The sequence below is a fragment of the Morchella importuna genome (assembly GCF_003444635.1).
Source record: "Morchella importuna strain M04M26 chromosome Unknown Morimp01GS020, whole genome shotgun sequence".
Lineage (NCBI taxonomy): Eukaryota > Fungi > Ascomycota > Pezizomycetes > Pezizales > Morchellaceae > Morchella > Morchella importuna.
This window is the reverse complement of record NW_025763417.1, coordinates 698718-715410: the sequence shown is the minus strand read 5'-3', so window position 1 is coordinate 715410 and position 16693 is coordinate 698718. Positions and strand designations below refer to the sequence as shown.

General features: G+C 45.7%; 7 protein-coding genes across 7 annotated transcripts; 5 read left to right on the top strand and 2 right to left on the bottom strand.

Moving 5' to 3' along the window:
* Positions 1-816: 816 nt before the first annotated feature.
* LAJ45_06824 (uncharacterized protein) lies at positions 817-2224 on the top strand (the record flags this gene model as incomplete). Its single annotated transcript, XM_046116385.1, has 3 exons — positions 817-819; positions 974-1175; positions 1302-2224. The coding sequence occupies 3 exons, from the start codon at positions 817-819 to the stop codon at positions 2222-2224; spliced, it is 1128 nt and encodes a 375-aa protein (XP_045970588.1).
* Positions 2225-3196: 972 nt separating this feature from the next.
* On the top strand, positions 3197-6497 carry LAJ45_06823 (uncharacterized protein; the record flags this gene model as incomplete). The annotated part of the gene is made up of 2 exons (XM_046116384.1): positions 3197-3262; positions 3327-6497. 2 exons carry the CDS (start codon positions 3197-3199, stop codon positions 6495-6497), a joined length of 3237 nt encoding a protein of 1078 aa, XP_045970587.1.
* A 2304-nt stretch (positions 6498-8801) lies between these two features.
* Positions 8802-9091, top strand: LAJ45_06822 (uncharacterized protein; the record flags this gene model as incomplete). The annotated part of the gene is made up of 2 exons (XM_046116383.1): positions 8802-8924; positions 8993-9091. The coding sequence occupies 2 exons, from the start codon at positions 8802-8804 to the stop codon at positions 9089-9091; spliced, it is 222 nt and encodes a 73-aa protein (XP_045970586.1).
* Positions 9092-9117: 26 nt separating this feature from the next.
* On the top strand, positions 9118-10132 carry LAJ45_06821 (uncharacterized protein; the record flags this gene model as incomplete). The annotated part of the gene is made up of 2 exons (XM_046116382.1): positions 9118-9922; positions 10041-10132. The coding sequence occupies 2 exons, from the start codon at positions 9118-9120 to the stop codon at positions 10130-10132; spliced, it is 897 nt and encodes a 298-aa protein (XP_045970585.1).
* Positions 10133-10343: 211 nt separating this feature from the next.
* On the bottom strand, positions 10344-11296 carry LAJ45_06820 (uncharacterized protein; the record flags this gene model as incomplete). The annotated part of the gene is made up of 3 exons (XM_046116381.1): positions 10344-10508; positions 10586-10872; positions 10933-11296. The coding sequence occupies 3 exons, from the start codon at positions 11294-11296 to the stop codon at positions 10344-10346; spliced, it is 816 nt and encodes a 271-aa protein (XP_045970584.1).
* A 250-nt stretch (positions 11297-11546) lies between these two features.
* On the top strand, positions 11547-14014 carry LAJ45_06819 (uncharacterized protein; the record flags this gene model as incomplete). The annotated part of the gene is made up of 6 exons (XM_046116380.1): positions 11547-11578; positions 11656-11864; positions 11961-12272; positions 12327-12385; positions 12450-12608; positions 13034-14014. The coding sequence occupies 6 exons, from the start codon at positions 11547-11549 to the stop codon at positions 14012-14014; spliced, it is 1752 nt and encodes a 583-aa protein (XP_045970583.1).
* A 647-nt stretch (positions 14015-14661) lies between these two features.
* LAJ45_06818 (uncharacterized protein) lies at positions 14662-16563 on the bottom strand (the record flags this gene model as incomplete). The annotated part of the gene is made up of 6 exons (XM_046116379.1): positions 14662-14751; positions 14835-15851; positions 15934-16197; positions 16252-16366; positions 16428-16492; positions 16561-16563. 6 exons carry the CDS (start codon positions 16561-16563, stop codon positions 14662-14664), a joined length of 1554 nt encoding a protein of 517 aa, XP_045970582.1.
* Positions 16564-16693: the final 130 nt, after the last annotated feature.

Here is a 16693-nt window from a genome sequence, read left to right as displayed (position 1 = left end):
TGCAAAGTCACTTAGCCACCGTATTATACATATCATGTAGTGAGTAAGTCGGGGAACCATGCAGTATGTCTCACATGAAGCCCAAGGGATATATCATAGAAAATCATTTATATGGCCATACATCCGTCGTCTCTACTTCTTATCTGAATACATGTAGGTACAGTACTTAGTTACAGGACACCAGTGCAAATAATATTAGCCCTACATACATGTGTATGCCACAAAACTCTAAAATCTTACAGCTGTGAGCGAAACTGTTGTTGTCTGGATTACCTTGGAAACTGAGAACCCATTCGGACAATCCAATAATCTGATAGAATATCGATTTTTAAATTATCAAAAATAATCTACGCTATCCTGATTATCCCAACGATCCGCCAAGTAGACAATCACCTTTAGAGGTACGATAACCCAATCTGTCCGATTTCTAGATAAGTCATGAATTGAATTGAGTTCTACTATAGTCTTGGCACATATCTAACCAGACTACATGTAGCCTGTAATGTTTCTAGAAGGGACTGTACGGTATATGGGATTCAAAGGAAAAAACAGATATTTATGGTGCCATACTGTGTACATGTACATGTATCTATCATATGGGTTATAAGAGGTACATATATGAATAGCATTCTCTACTTCATTCGCCATGGTGGAAGATGTACTTATCGTCGCCAAGATAGGGCAAACCCTAAACAGTCCCATCAACACACTGAGTAGGCAAACCCCGGCAATGTAGCAATCTGTATTCCCGCCCAAGCAGATTTATCGACGGAAACCCATCACTAACAACGCCAAAGATCAATAAGAAACGACACAATGGTGAGTCACCTACGCTTATTTTTGTTCCGATATTTCAATCCTCATTTTGAAGGAATTCCTTACAAAGTCAAAAAATAATGTTTTTTACGAAATTCGTTGGATTTGCGGGGACGAAATGGATTATTGGGAAAGCTAACGATAAACCTTTCTTTAGACGACTCGTCCGACCGTCTCCATTCATGGCGCCGATGGTGCCGCTTGCGGAACCACCGCTACTCTCCCGGCTGTTTTCAAGTCCCCCATCCGACCGGATATCGTCCAGCAGGTCCACACCGGAATGGCTAAGAACAAGAGGCAGCCGTATGCTGTGAGTGAGAAGGCTGGACATCAAACCTCTGCTGAGTCTTGGGGAACTGGTGGGTCATTTCTTTCTTATAGAATTGGAGCTGGAAATAGAGCAGAGCGGTCGAATTGGAGACTTTACAACTCTCGGCACTTCGCCAGATATATAATTTTCTCTACTTGAAGCTAATAAACCTTAGGTCGTGCTGTTGCCCGTATCCCTCGTGTCTCTGGTGGTGGTACCCACCGTGCTGGTCAGGCAGCCTTCGGTAACCAGTGTCGTTCCGGTCGTATGTTCGCCCCTACCAAGGTCTGGCGTAAGTGGCACGTAAAGGTCAACCAAGGACAAAGGCGTTTCGCTACTGCCTCTGCCCTCGCTGCATCCTCTGTCGCTCCTCTTGTCCAGGCCCGTGGCCACCGCGTCTCTGGCGTTCCTGAACTCCCGCTCGTCGTTGCCGATTCCGCATTCAGTTCCATGGAGAAGACCCGTGCTGCTGTCGCCCTCTTGAAGTCCGTCGGTGCCTACACTGATGTCGTCAAGGTCAGCAAGTCCAAGAAGCTTCGCGCTGGAAAGGGAAAGCTTAGGGGCCGCCGTCACAGGCAGCGCCGTGGCCCTCTTCTCATTGTCAACCCAGCCGATGAGAGCGCTTCTGGTGTCGTCAAGGCTTTCCGCAACATTCCTGGTGTCGAGACTGCCCCCGTAACAGCCCTCAACCTCCTCCAACTTGCCCCTGGTGGTCATCTCGGTCGTTTCGTTATCTGGACCGAGTCTGCATTCAAGGCCCTTGACACTATCTACGGAACCACCACCACACCTTCGGCTCTCAAGAAGAACTACCTTCTTCCCTCGAACGTTGTCACCAACTCTGACATCGGCCGTCTCATCAACTCTGCTGAAGTCCAGGCTGTTGTCAGGCCTGCTAAGGGTGGTGCTAGACAGAAGAAGGGTGGAAAGGCTGGTGTGCTCAAGAAGAACCCTCTTAAGAACAAGCAGGTTCTTCTTAGGCTCAACCCTTACGCAAAGGCTTTTGCTGCTGAGAAGCTTGGAAGTGTCAAGGTCGAGGCTTCAACAGAGAGGCCAGGAAAGTCCGAGACTTTCAAGAAGATCATCAACACCGATTAAGCGTTTGGAGGGTTTGAGGAGCGTTTTTGATTTTTTTTTTCTCTTTGTTAACAAAATAAATAAATTTGAGGGCGGGGATTGGATCGGCAAAAGCATTGCGCACCTTCGTGCATATTTCCTTCAGGTGTTAGGCTTGTTATTTTATGTGAAATGAATACCTAAATGAAATTGTAACATCTGTTCCTATTTTTTTCCCCCGGCAGCATACGTTATAAGGTAGTTTCACCTCATATCAACGAGCTAGAGAACACGACTTTACCAGCGCATTCAAAGTCCAGAGGAGATGCACGTGTGCCTACATGTACATGATTCACAAAGGACCCGCGCCTACATGTAAATAGGTACATCCAAATTAGGGCCCCGTCACAAACTCGGGAGTTTTAAACTGAGTGGATGACAGACAGTTTTAAACTGGTTAAAAACTGGCTGTCGAAAACCTGGGTGTCATTGTCAAACTCAACAGCCATTTTGGGAGTGGGCTAGGGCAAAAATTGGAATTTAGGGGTGGGTTAGGGTAATTTGAGTGGTTAAAAATAGAAAATTGAGTCTGAGTTTATGACAGTTTTTAGTTAAAAACAGCAGTTTATGACAGCCCGAGTTTATGACGCAGTTTATAACTCCAGCTCTGAGTTTGTCACGGGACCCTAATCCAAATGTGCATGTTTCTCACTCGCCGCTAAATTATTACTCTCATTCCCTGCTGAGAGAGTTTTAGATCCCTATATGTACCAAGTGTAGCGTTTAATCCACGCACACAATTATTTCTTGGCTGCGTGATGTAATACCCAACAATCGAAGGTACATAGTGAACTTATGGGTAAGAGTGAGGTTTAATATTTGGTGAGTGCTTGTAATTGGCCTTAATTAGGTCGAGTGATATCCTATGATTCACATACGTGGGTCTGTGTTACCCTGCCGTGTTAACTCAAACCTCCATCCTTGACTACTCATTCCGTTTGCTAGGTAGTAGCCATGGACAACTCTAGTGCCACTATCAGCGAAGATATCGAAACGCTGCGGCGAAAAGCTTTCCAGCAGGTATGCAATATTCTGCTCTAGCCCAAATAGATATATGTAATTAGTTAACGTCTCAACACTGTAGCTCAAACCTTCTTGCATTGCCGTCAGCCACAACATTTTGACCTCGCGCCCAAATGCTCAAGCATTAACCTTAGCTTTAGCAAACCTCTACTCAAACCTCCAATCTGTTTCAGGCCTAGATCCAAATGTTATCAATAATTCCCTTGGGGAATATGTTTTCTTCCCGCTATCTCATGTTTTCCGTCAGCATCAGACGCTCAACGACCGAGCCCTGGAGCTTGGACTACAGTGTCTAGAGGTGTTGATACGAACCTGTTGGCGTTTAAACATAGAAACTGAACTTGCAAAACAGTTTCTAGTTCTCATTACATTTGTTATTGGCGGTGCTATGCCTGGGGTAGGGACAGAGGTGAAGAAACGGAGTGAAGAGACAAACTTGGCTGGTATGAGATGTTTACTTGCACTGTTTGAAAGCTTAGGGAGAACCAGAAAAGGCGCTTTAGCAGATGTGCAATATCTGCCTTCTGTTGGACATACGGTAACAACGGTCTTGGGGGTGTTATTTGAAAGCACATCGTCGATCGATCTACAGATTACAGCGTTAGATGCTATCGCAGCATTGTTATTTCGCTCTGTGGATGAAGACGACATTATTGCTAGTTTTTATCCTGGCCTAGTTTCTGGTCTGGTCAAGGTCATAGGACTAGGGAAGACAACTAAGAGGCCTTATCAAGCTCTCGGGGGTACAGTGAAATTACTCACGAGGATCATCTGCCGAGTTCTGGGAGACAAGCAAACTTCGGGGCTTCCGTCGGATGAATCTGAAGTACAGTCAATAACAGAAGGGCTAGTAGAAACACCGAAAAAGAATGATGATCTCAAAGTCCATAGAACAACGGCCTGGTTGAAAGCGACATCATTGAACACTAAGACAGCCCTGGAAAACGTGTTGCATTTGCGTACACACCCGAAGCTCGAGGTGCGAAAGGCTGTTTTTGAGCTATGTCGGGACCTTCTCGAGTCTTGCAGAAATTCCTTGGTTGATGCCAACGCACCTCTAGTCGAGTCAATGATTGTATTTTCTGGCGATGAAGATGATCAAGATTTTGCTAGACTCGCAGAGAGCACACTCCATATCTCAGCAGCATTAAATCATAATATCAAAGAAGCTATTCAAGCCAGTTTACATGGTTGGATTGTCGCGCTCCCGAGGGTCATGGGCGGTAACGACGAAGACGCAAAAACAAGATTGATCACACGACTTTCGGCATCCTTCAAGCTATTAGCAGATATGGGGTTAGAGACCGATTTGTTACAGGACATGCTAGCAGATAATATTCGAAATAGCCTTATTGGCGCCAACCCCTCCAGTACTAGAACGGAAATCACATTGCAACCCATCGACGACAAACGGATATCTTTGGAACTACTACTCGTGAATAAGGATCATATCGGCGGTGGAAAGGTTGCTCGCTTCCCAGACGTTGTGCTTGGGCATCGTAGTCAAATGGGCACAGTGACCAGTATGAAGAGACTGCTGGCTTTGCTGGGTGGCTCCTCTGAGACTGCTCTGACACTCGCGCAGAGGCACATACGAGAAAGTTCCCGAGGCGGAACCCCTGCCGGAACGAGAGCTACATCGCTATGGATCGCAGTACAACTACTTAGAGGATCACTGGAGGCTTCAGCAGAAGTTGATGAATTTTTCGACCTAGAGATCACGTCACCCTCAGGCCTTCAGCAACGAGCAACAGATGAATTATTCTCGGTTTCCCTTTCAGTTTTAGGTGATGCGACAGAAGCTGCAACTGAAGATAAACCTGGTTCATTGGATTCAATGTTGCAATGTCTATCCCTGGAGTCCTTATCCCTCATCGCTCAAGCCCAGAAGGAATCGTTTCGTGGAGATTTGGTTGACGCTCTCTATCCTGTTATCCATCTTCTTGGTGCATCCTCCCGCGAGGTTCAAACCCACGCAATAGTAGCCCTCAACAATATCGCGCACTTTTGTGCATACCCATCCGCTAAAGACATGCTTCTCGATAATGTCGATTATATGGTTAATGCGGTTGCACTAAAGCTAAACACGTTCGACCTATCACCACAAACTCCGGTCGTACTCGGGATGATGGTCAAGCTCGCGGGAGCCAACTTAGTGCCATATCTAGATGATATGGTGGTTAGCATATTTTCTGCTCTAGATTCATTCCATGGGTATGAAGGACTTTGCGAAGCGTTATTTGGGGTGCTCGGGGACATTGTTGAAGAGAGCGCGAAAGCAGGAGAGTTTTCAGCGATCACTTATGTAGGTGAAGTGGATAGGGGAGTGGGGAGAAAGGTAAAAGGAAGGCATTTATTGACTAGAGAAGAGATGCTGGCAACCTTGAGGCACGATGCAGATAAAGAAAGGCCTAGGTTGGAGCCTCTAGAGGAAGCTGAAGCAGATGGGAGTGCGCAGGGGCCGTTTCCGAGAGAGCCGTGGGGAAGTGGGAAGGATAATCAAAAATTGAAGGAGCTCTCTGATGACGACGAAAACGAAAGTAGCCGGCCAGATGATCAGGTCAGCAAGCCGACAAAATCGTACGAATTGGTCCAACGGATCACACGTCTCAGTCAACATTACCTTACCCACGATTCTCCAGTCTTGCGAACGAAACTTCTCCGCCTCGTCACCACCGCATCGCCCCTCCTTGCTGGTAATGAAGACGAATTTCTGCCACTGGTCAATGACATTTGGCCTGTCGTAATAAATCGCCTCTTTGAGGACGAATCACATGTTGTAGTCGCCGCAGCGGACGCCGTCTCCCAACTTACCGAATGCTGCGGTGGATTTATGACGTCCCGGATAAACGAATCATGGCCTAGTATCAAGAGGGGCTACATAAAGGCCTACAAAGAATTGGAGAAAGAGAGAAGAATCAAGAGTGGAAGCCTAGGGGTTTATAGCCCACATTTCAAGAAGTGGGATGCCTTTTGTAGGCTCTTGATTAGTGTTGCGGCGAATGTTCCTGTAAGCGATGAGGTTGTGGACGAAATGTGCGAAACAGTTGGTGCGAAGAATTTGATCGAGAGGGACGACATGAGAAGGGCACTGGGGGGGGTTAATGCCGATGCGGTTTGGCTAGAGATAGAAAGTTGGAAGTTTGCCAATGGCGATTCGCTGGGTTGCAGAGACTTACCTATATTAGAAGGGGTAGCATTTGTCCCTGTTGTCTTTGACAGTAGATGCTAGCCAAATAGTGTAGGTCATTGTTATATACAGCTTGCTGAAATGTTCGACCTCGTATTTTCAGTGTCTCATAATTCCATTCTCCTAATTCTCCTGATGTATAAAAGGTCAGGACGAAAAGAAATTTCGCAAATGGCGGGTGATGATTGGCCCTGCACCCAGGCTTCCTACATAGAAAATTAAAGGTGTACTGGGGTATGGCGGAACAGCCCTTCAATGAAATGATTGTTTTGTTTACTCCGCCCGGGAAAGTACTTTCGGGGGCAAAAAGGTTCCAGGCCAGAGTAGCATGAAAAAGAGAAACGTAAGGCTTTATTCTATTCACTAACCTGGTTTGAATGAGATGGTGCATCATGAAATGATTACGGTTGGTAACAAACAGGAAACCTCTAGTCGTGAATGAATGTTCAGGGGCTGGAGGCATAGGTAAAAACACAAAGCGCGTATCGTTTTGTGAGAGTAGGGCAATTTTTATCCATCCCCTTTGATGGCCAATGTCATGATGTTAGCTCTAGGAGCCGTGGAAATGTGTACCTGAAAACATTAAATAATATTCAGTAAAGTCGTCGGTAAAGTCGTTTTTCGAGCTTGGATTTACATGGGTAATGTCAATATTTTGGTCGTTTTAAGGGAAATCAGACGATTTTGCAGACGACTTTACAGACGACTTTACTGATGCCTTTACCTTTCACGCTTCTGTCACACATTTTGAGCGTATACACATGGGGGGATAAGTTTTGGCCACCGGTGATGCTTCACATGATTGACGAAGGCCATCGGCAATGAAACGAATCATCACCGAGCATCCTACTATTATACCAGGAGCATTAAGCAAGAATTGCCTGCATGTATATGCCAAACAATGGATCCACCAAAATGAAATTGTATTCCCCAACTGTTACAAGCCCATTGATGTCAGATACCATTTGATGACCCCACCGAAATATTTTGTTTCAGTACTCAACTATCTCGCGATCTAGAGGGGGGGCTTCATTGGAAAACATTGATTTTCCGGTGGAAAGCAGGAAACGACGGAAACGGTCAGTAAAGTCGTCAGTAAAGGTGTTGGTTAAGTGTCGGTAATGGGACAGGAATGCCTTTAACACAGAATAGGTCGGTTATTGCATCAAATAATGTGTATCTCGCAACTTTTTGTATGGGAAACGTCAAAATTGATGCGTTTCCACGGCTACTAGAGTAGGTGTTTTATTAAGCAAGTTAGAATTAATGGGGCCAAGCTTTCAAAGATAGATCGAGTAAAGATTATGGATGGTATTTAATATGTACGAAGTTCTTCCCCCTCCGCGGGCGGGGGGAGATGCTTCTGGTGATTGGAACGGTGTGCGGCCTTACAGGGTCCAGAAGTTGATAGCTAGTAAGAAATATGTCTTCGATCGCCAATAATACCACCTGTATTGGTGCTTACATCATGAGGTATCACTCGGGATCTACAACACTACAAACGCAGGACAATTAACTCTCCCAACACATTTTAGAAAGATATATTACCACACGTGGTTTGCTCTCGTAATATTGAGAGCAAATAAACTAAGTTGATTTACTACACGTATTATATTTACAGCATTAATCCAGCGTCTAATACCCGGGCTGATCGTCACTCTCAAATACCGTGCACCTGACTGATACAGGAGGCTACCGGAACTCTAAGATGCTACGAGCGAGGTGCAGAGTGATGCGGTGAGTTGGGCCTCTCTCCATATCAAGAAATGATATAACAATAATACACCCGTGTCTAAGTAATTCCCGGAGCCCCCCAAATAGCAACGGGGTCAAAGTACAGCGGTAGGTAATAAGTGATGGAACACAGTGATACCTGTTTTGGTAAAATGCCACCAATATTTGGTGTTTGTGCTCTCAGGGCGTTCCATCACTTATCACCTATCGCTGTAGTGTGAAAGAATTTTGGCATATCCTTAATCTACACACTCTCTCTAGCTATCCTACTCAATCTTGTATAAAAGTTTACTCTGATTGTGGTAAATTTAGTCGTGAGAGTCCCGTTGCCATAGTGGGGGACTCTGGGAACTATCTTGACACGGGTGTACATGTAAGAATAATACCTACATGTAGACATGCATGTGTTCAGGGCGAATCTCACCGTGTCCAGGAAGTCTCACCTAGAGTAGTTGAATACTGATAGTCGGCCCTGAACTGTTCGGTCGGTTCACCAGGGCGTTTGGGCTTGATATTTCTTCTGTAGATGGCTTTGATATGCGCGTGTTGTGCGATCCTGATCGCTTCAATGGATGTGGGACTGGTTGCATTGGGCGTTGCAGGTTTTAGGGCATGGGATCGGCTTTAGATTTCTTGCTAACTCGCGCATCTAAAACCCATCTAATCATCCATAGCATCGTAAAATCCAATAAAACTGTCAGCCGTGTCAAGATACATCTGCAATGTATCGGTAATGTATATGCACCATCCGTGCTGCAATTGATTGGTTCTTATCGCGACAGCGCTGAAGTGCTTTAGTTTAGTTGTTGTCAATAGAAACCCTAAACCTTAGTGCATACTCTATATCTCAAAAATATCCGCGGGGATTGAGGAATTTAAATATCGCGAAATCAGCCTTGTAACTTCACAACCACGACCGCAAACCACCATGGCAGCGGCCAGCTCTAAGACGATCCGGTGCTGCTACCGAGTTGCAGATGGCCTCATCAGTTCCAACCCTCAATTTCGCTCAAGAGGGACAGTGACGCTCCTCCAGCAGTCACGGGCCTTTTCAACCACTCAAAAGACCTCTCAACTAGAAGAAAGCATCGCACTCCGGACTCGCTTGATACCTGCCTCTGCATCGTATTACAATGCAAACCCTGAGTACTGTGATAACATTCTTGCGCTCGAAGAATTGCTCAGAAAGCACGAAACCCTCCCCACAGTTCCTGGTGATCAGGCCCCGCAGGTCAAATGGAAAACCCTTGTCGAGTACCGTGACATGATCGGTGGCTACGTCAAACCTTCACGGTACAACAGAGTCAGCAGGATTCTTAATCGTCTCAACCGTATCGAACCTTCGTTGTTACCACAAGAGACGAAAGAGGCGCTGGAGCCATACAAGCATGTGGCCAACGAACACTTGAACATTCCAAGGCCAAGGACTGTCGATGGGCTTGGGAGGGCATATGGCTGTGGAAGGAGGAAAACATCAGTTGCAAGAGTGTATGTGGTCGAGGGAAATGGTGAAGTTATGATCAATGGAAAACCAATAATGGACGTATTCCCGAGGCTACACGATCGTGAGAGTGCACTCTGGCCACTCCTCTCAACGTCCAGAATGGACAAATACAACGTCTGGGCTGTATTGGAGGGTGGAGGAACAACTGGACAGGCTGAGGCCTTGACCTTGGGACTTGCTAAGGCTTTGCTAGTCCATGAGCCGGCTCTCAAACCGGCTTTGCGGAGAGGTTTGTTTCCTCCCAATCCACCAATTATTTCTCCCACCGATTTCAAATTACTTCTGGCGTCTCTTGTTTGGATTTTATTCATTGTGAGCGTGGCTCACTGACTTTTGTGTGCGTTCAGCTGGCTGCGTGACTCGCGACCCCAGGGGCGTTGAGAGGAAGAAGCCCGGTCATCTTAAGGCCCGTAAGATGCCCACCTGGGTCAAGCGTTAAAGGAAAAGTTTGTTTGGGTATATTACATTGTAAAATAGACAATACAATCATGATTGTTAAGTTCCTCGGAGAGAAGGTCCATTTATGCTTTTATTAAACCGCTTAGACAATATTATAGACACCTATTTTGGTGAACCCGTAATGTTTTTCATCTAAGTTTGTACAGGTTATGATACAGTTGCTCGGAAAGTAAGCCATATGTACAAGACAGCTATTGCTCAAACATGTTTTCAAGGTTTGCTCTCTCCTCCTCTAGCTGTGCCCGTCTCTTAGGACTCAACCTCCACTCCTTCGGAAATTTCGGCTTAGGGGGGGCTTTCTTTGCTTCATGATGTCGAAAGTCGAATGGTATATCCTCAAATGTTTCTGTCGAATCCTACAGAGACATGGCCATGGCCAGCATTAGCTTTCCGTCTCTCAGAAGAGATTACACAATTGTTTATATGCACGTACCTTTGCTTCCGCAACAAGGGAGTCTACCAAATCACTAAGATACCTCTTATTCTGCGCCTGGTGCTGAAACATCTCGCTCGACATGCGAACGATATCCGTGTCAGGGTTATATCTGACCCCCGCAAGCTTAATCAACTTATTCCTCTCGACCTGTGTGAGGGGAAGATCTGATGTGGCAAATTCGCAAACTACTTTGGACTGAGCTGGATGTTTTTCGCCCATATAAGTAGTGTAGCGAAAACGGAGAATTTCCTTTTCGTTGGGGGGGACGAACGGCCTGACAAGCTCTGCACCAAAATATTAGTGAGATTAATTGTGAGATCTAATTTTATAAATATTGAGTTTACCGGATAGTCGTGGCATTTCATACGCCGCTATTCTGGCATATTGTCTTGCCTCCCTATGCCTCTCAAGTTCCGCATGTGCCATGGAGCTGAAATCGTCAAACTCCCATTCCTTCTCAGCGATATTGTCCAGATCCCCCTCAGGTGGCTCACGGTGAGCAACTCCGTCTAAAACTTCTACTCTCTGTCCAGCTTGCACATTCATTCCTACTTGACTACCGGTGTCCATTTCGGCCCATAGGGATTGGTATGATGAAAACGACCGGGGGACAAGAGGCATCTTAATTGCAGACCGACATACTTGTAAGGGTGACTGGCGAGCAGTGGTGGTCACAACCCTTCGAATTGAAGCTGCAACTGATGCCATTGTTAGGTTGTTTATTTTGTGACCCTTGGGCTCACTTATACGATCTGACGTTAAGTCAAGAATTTCGAGATGTTTCAAAATGGACTGGGGCTCCGCTGATTATTTGACCCCTCATCGGCTGGGGACAGGCGTTACGTTCTTGGCAGCCCACACACTATCGACGAGGGAAAAAAAAAAGTTTTAAGTCTCTCTTCCTTCTCCCACTCCTTTCACACAAATATTTTCCATTCCCCCTACACATTCATCAAAGATGGGAAATTTTAAGAAAGAGGCATCCCGTCGGTAAACCTTCCTTCTATTCCCCTCTATCATCCTTTTATCCCCCCAATTTGTTCTATCTAATGCTAACTAGTCCACAGTGGCCGTAAGGACACTGCTAGCGATGGCATGGCCAATGTCAAAGTTAAGGGCGAGAATTTCTACCGCGATGCCAAAAAGGTTGGGCGATTGAATATGTACAAGGAGGGGAAACCTATCCGAAATAAAAATGGAGATATTCTTAAAGCTGCCTCTTTCCAATCCCGAGAAATTCCAACCGCCCGAATTGAGCCCAATAGGAAATGGTTTGGTATGTATTCCTCCTTCCTCGTTATATTGAAACCACAACCCTTCTCAATAATAATAATAATAATAATTGGAAAACTTACACGTTAATCGGTTGTAGGCAACACAAGAGTTATTTCGCAGGGCGCTCTTACCTCTTTTCGAGAAGCAATGGCCCAAAAAGCGAATGACCCGTATCAAGTTCTTTTGAAACAGAATAAACTTCCCATGTCTCTTCTCGCGGATCCTACTTCAAAGCAACACGCTGCGAAAATCCACGTCGAGACAGAGCCCTTTGCACAGACCTTTGGTCCAAAAGCACAGCGGAAGCGTCCTAAATTGGCAGTTTCCACTTTGGAGGATTTAGTAGGCGAGTGTGAGGTGAAAGACAAAAAATATGAAGAAACTCTCGAAATGAAACTTCTATTGTCTGGTAAGAGCAGTGAGGAAAACGCCGCTGAAGCAGGATCTGGATGGATTACAGAAGCCAAGGAGCCTATATTCTCAAAGGGTCAAAGTAAAAGAATTTGGAATGAGCTTTACAAGGTATTTGTTCCCAATTGCGCTGGCAGAGAAAGCTTTGCAAGAATCGAGGCTAATCTGCATCAAGGTCATCGATTCATCAGATGTTGTAATACATGTTCTTGATGCCCGAGATCCCTTGGGAACTCGATGCCGAAGCATCGAGAAATATATCAAAGAAGAAGCGCCTCATAAGCACCTCATCTTTGTACTAAATAAATGTGATTTGGTTCCTACAAATGTAGCGGTACGTTTATCCCACCTTATGTCTAAAGCTCTCGGAAGTGTCACATTGCCCCTTCCCTTCCGGATTACCACCGGTCCCATCGTTCAAGTCAAGGCATCATCGTGAGAGTGAGAGATTTCCTTTTGGTTATCGATCATTTCCTTCAGTCGAAGATGTCTGTTACAACATTGGGAGATCAAAGCCCAATCCCTACTCGTCATCCTTATCATGTTTTATGACTAGGATTGATATCGATTTACCCGTTTTGGGTCAAATCACCAGGGATTGGGATATGTTTCGTTTGAGTTGAGCTCCTACATTTTTCTTCACTGAAAAACCTTGTGTTGGTTCTCTTAGTTATGATTCACACATTCCTCTCCAAATTTTCAATTTTTTCTTCTTCAGATAACCTCTTGCGAAACACTGCTGATTGTTCATATGAACAGGCCAAGTGGGTTCGACGTCTTTCCAAAGATTACCCCACTCTAGCATTCCATGCTTCTATAAACAACTCTTTCGGGAAAGGATCTCTAATTCAACTCCTACGTCAATTCTCTGCTCTACACTCAGATCGCAAACAGATATCTGTCGGTCTGATTGGTTACCCCAACACAGGTAAATCTTCCATTATCAACACCTTACGCAAGAAAAAAGTGTGCACGGTGGCGCCCATTCCCGGCGAGACCAAGGTGTGGCAGTACATTACTCTGATGCGTCGTATCTTTCTGATCGATTGCCCGGGTATTGTTCCTCCCTCGGCCACCGACACCGAAACCGATATCCTTCTTAGAGGTGTTGTCCGTGTCGAGAATGTCTCGAATCCAGAACAGTACATACCTGCTGTTTTAGAGAGGTGTAAGCAGCAACATATCGAGAGAACATACGAGATCAAAGGCTGGAAAAACGCAACCGAATTCTGTGAAATGCTGGCACGGAAGGGGGGCAGACTGCTGAAAGGTGGCGAAGCGGATATGGATGGTGTCGCCAAAATTGTACTAAATGATTTTATGAGAGGGAAGCTTCCTTGGTTTACGCCTGTCCCCGAGATGACTGAAGAGGAGGAAGCCAAGAATGTCATTGCGCTCAAAGGCAGAGAGGGCCGATTGGGTGAAATGAGGAAAAAGCGCAGCGCCGATGAAATGGAGGGCTCGCAGGTGGCAAGTACCACGGCCGGCGATGAAGAGGAAGTCGATGAGGAATGGGGTGGGATCAATAGCGATGATGATAATGTAGTTGATGAGCAAGGTGAGGGCGAGTGGGAAGATGATGAGGATAACGAGGACGAGAACGACGAAGAGGCGAGTGTCGATGCGGATGAAGACGACAATGCCACATTGGTTGCTGACCAAGACACTTCGAGCGAAGAAGAAGAACAGGTTATTGTTAAGCCCAGAGCCGATGGGCGTAAAAGGAGGAAACAAATCTGATTATTATATCGGATATCTAATGATATGAGAGGTTTTCTTAGGATTTTCAGGCGCTGACAAGGAGTAATTGTATAATTGGACAAAAATAAATTTCATGTGTATTTACTTAGTTTGGGATATCGTTGATCCGTTGCTGTAAGTTTTTAATAGATCAAATGCGGAAATTCCTCACTCTAGTGGGCTTACAATTGGTACCGAATATGCCGCTAATTAGAAAGCGACACACACGAAGAACAGAGGTGACAATAGCCATACATGTAGCTTACTTTATATACGGCGTGCAGGTCCTAGTTGGAGTAGTACATCGATGTGGATTTTATTGATTTTCTACTCCCTCGACTCTCAGTCTAAGACCGGTGTCTTAAATAAAGCTTTACACATCAAAGCTCCAATGCCAAAATGATGTGAAAGGGCAACTTCATGTGACAACGATAACTATTTTTCTAGCCACGACAAAAGGAGCCTTCTCAAATCTACGGCGAACATAAGACGCATCAAACGACCATGAGAAGCAATCATGAAACATTATTTGGCAAAAAAAAAGAAAGAAAAAAGGACCACCCTCTGACCTGGGATAGTTTAGTAAAGAGCTAATATAAAAACAGTAAAAGTATAACATCCATTCAATATCGTCTAAAACTACCCGTCTAAGAAATAACGTAATTTTCAGCAACGACTTTTACGTCCTTGGAAAAGTCCAGACTCTCGCTCATCTCTGTCAATGTAACTTCGTGAACCTATAATTTGTCAGTAGCCATTCATCGATATTTACCCCCCTAAACCATTCAATTGGTTGACTAATCACTGTTTGAGCACTTACATCAACAGGCACAATTGGGCTCTCCTTTCTAAACTTGACGGTCATCGGGAAAAACTCGTTATCCTCATCTGCTTCCGCCTCGAACTCAAAACTTCCGGTAGAATTATCCTCGCTGATAGATGGAATTGTCCAATCTAAACTATCACCCGAAACTTCGTAGACCTCGTCCATAGTAGTCACAGTTGGTTCATCACGGCGGAAAGGAATATTGACGATAACATCACGAAGCGTGTCCTCTCCAGCGAGCTCATATTCCACCGTGACATTGTATTTACCAGCACTAGGACCTTGGTTAACCCATATAGTAAAAGCCAAAGGTGCATCACCGGTTGTAGTACGCCAACGGAGAACGCCAATCTGTTGATTCACCGGGAAGCCCTGCCCTTGATCCTTAAGCTGGATGATGGACTGTGACGAGAACAAGCCTTTGTCAACTTTGGGGTGGGTGCGGAACTGAGCGTCCGCATGTTCGGCTGTGACACTGAGTTTCACCTTGGAGAGTGCGGGGTCCATAATCCGAAGCTGCAGGTCACCTTTGACCTCAAAGCTCTTGGCGCCACCTTCACGGTTGAGAGAGGCGGATATCTGCTCTGAAATGATGATCTGAACTGCCTTTCGATCGCCCGAAAAGCTGGCCCTTGATGGGGATACAACTTCTTGGGCTGGTGTCGACGAGACCAGAGGCGCGCGCTCTTCGGCATCGGTACCAAGATCCCCGCGGACACGCTCGAACATATCGGTCGTTTTTGACTTGCGTCCAAGCTGCATACCCTTGCCCTTGGGTGCTGACGAAAACGTCTTTTTCTTCTCAGCCTCGTATGAGTCGTAAGAATCCGTTGTAGACTTTGAGGGGGGGTTGTAAGTTGGAAATTGCGAGGCGCGCGGGGTTGAAGAACGACCAGATGAACCCATTCCTCCAGAACCAATTCCAGAAGCATTACGAGACATCTCCTTCCGTTGGAGATCGAGCTGTTTAGCCTTGCGTTTCCGCTCCTCGGTAGCTTCAAACTCTTTGTTCTACATAGGTTCTCAATCAGTATTTTTCTGTTCCCCACACCCTACATCCACTGTTTAGGACTCCCCAAATAAGGTAACACACCCTGGCAATGATCTCCTGGATCCTCTCTTCGTGGCTCTCCATCTCTAAGAAGGTCTTTATCTGCTGTAGACCCAAATTCTCCCTATAGCCCAATGAGACAACCTCATCGAATGCGCTCAGAAGCTCAAATGAGTTCTTCAGTATCTCTCGTTCATCAAGTGATTTGCAGATCGAGGACACGACCTGGGCGAACAGATGCAGTGAGTCGATGTCCTGCAGAATATTGGACTGTTTATTGGTTATGAGGACAAGGTAAAGCTCGTCCTAGAAACTGTGTTAGACGTAAATTTGGTGTTATGGACGTTTGGTTGAACCCACAAGAAGCTGATAGACATAGCGAACATTCTCCGTCTCTATGGTAGTGTGCTGAGTGCCTGTATCAGTGAGTTTCGGGAATGATGCGAGGAGACCTTCGATACGAGAGCGAGGCATCCTATCATCCCAGATCAGCTTCATCATCTCAGAAATCTCTTCAAACTGCAGGATAGTCTCACTCGCGGAATTGGCGCGAAAGCACGGGCTTGCCCCCTCGGGTGCAGATTGAAGCTGCGAGCACAACCTATGAAGCATGGGCGCCCAGTTAGAATTACATTCAAGGCGGGCCTAGAAACAAGGCAGGAGCTGTACCATCGGAAAATATTCAAGGTACTCAAAGGATGAAAGAATTGAGATATAGTGGTTGATTTAGTGGGGCGGGGAATATTCGATATTGAGAAACAACGGTGATGCTTTGGAGGGGGTTCAAAAGTCTAAAGGGACG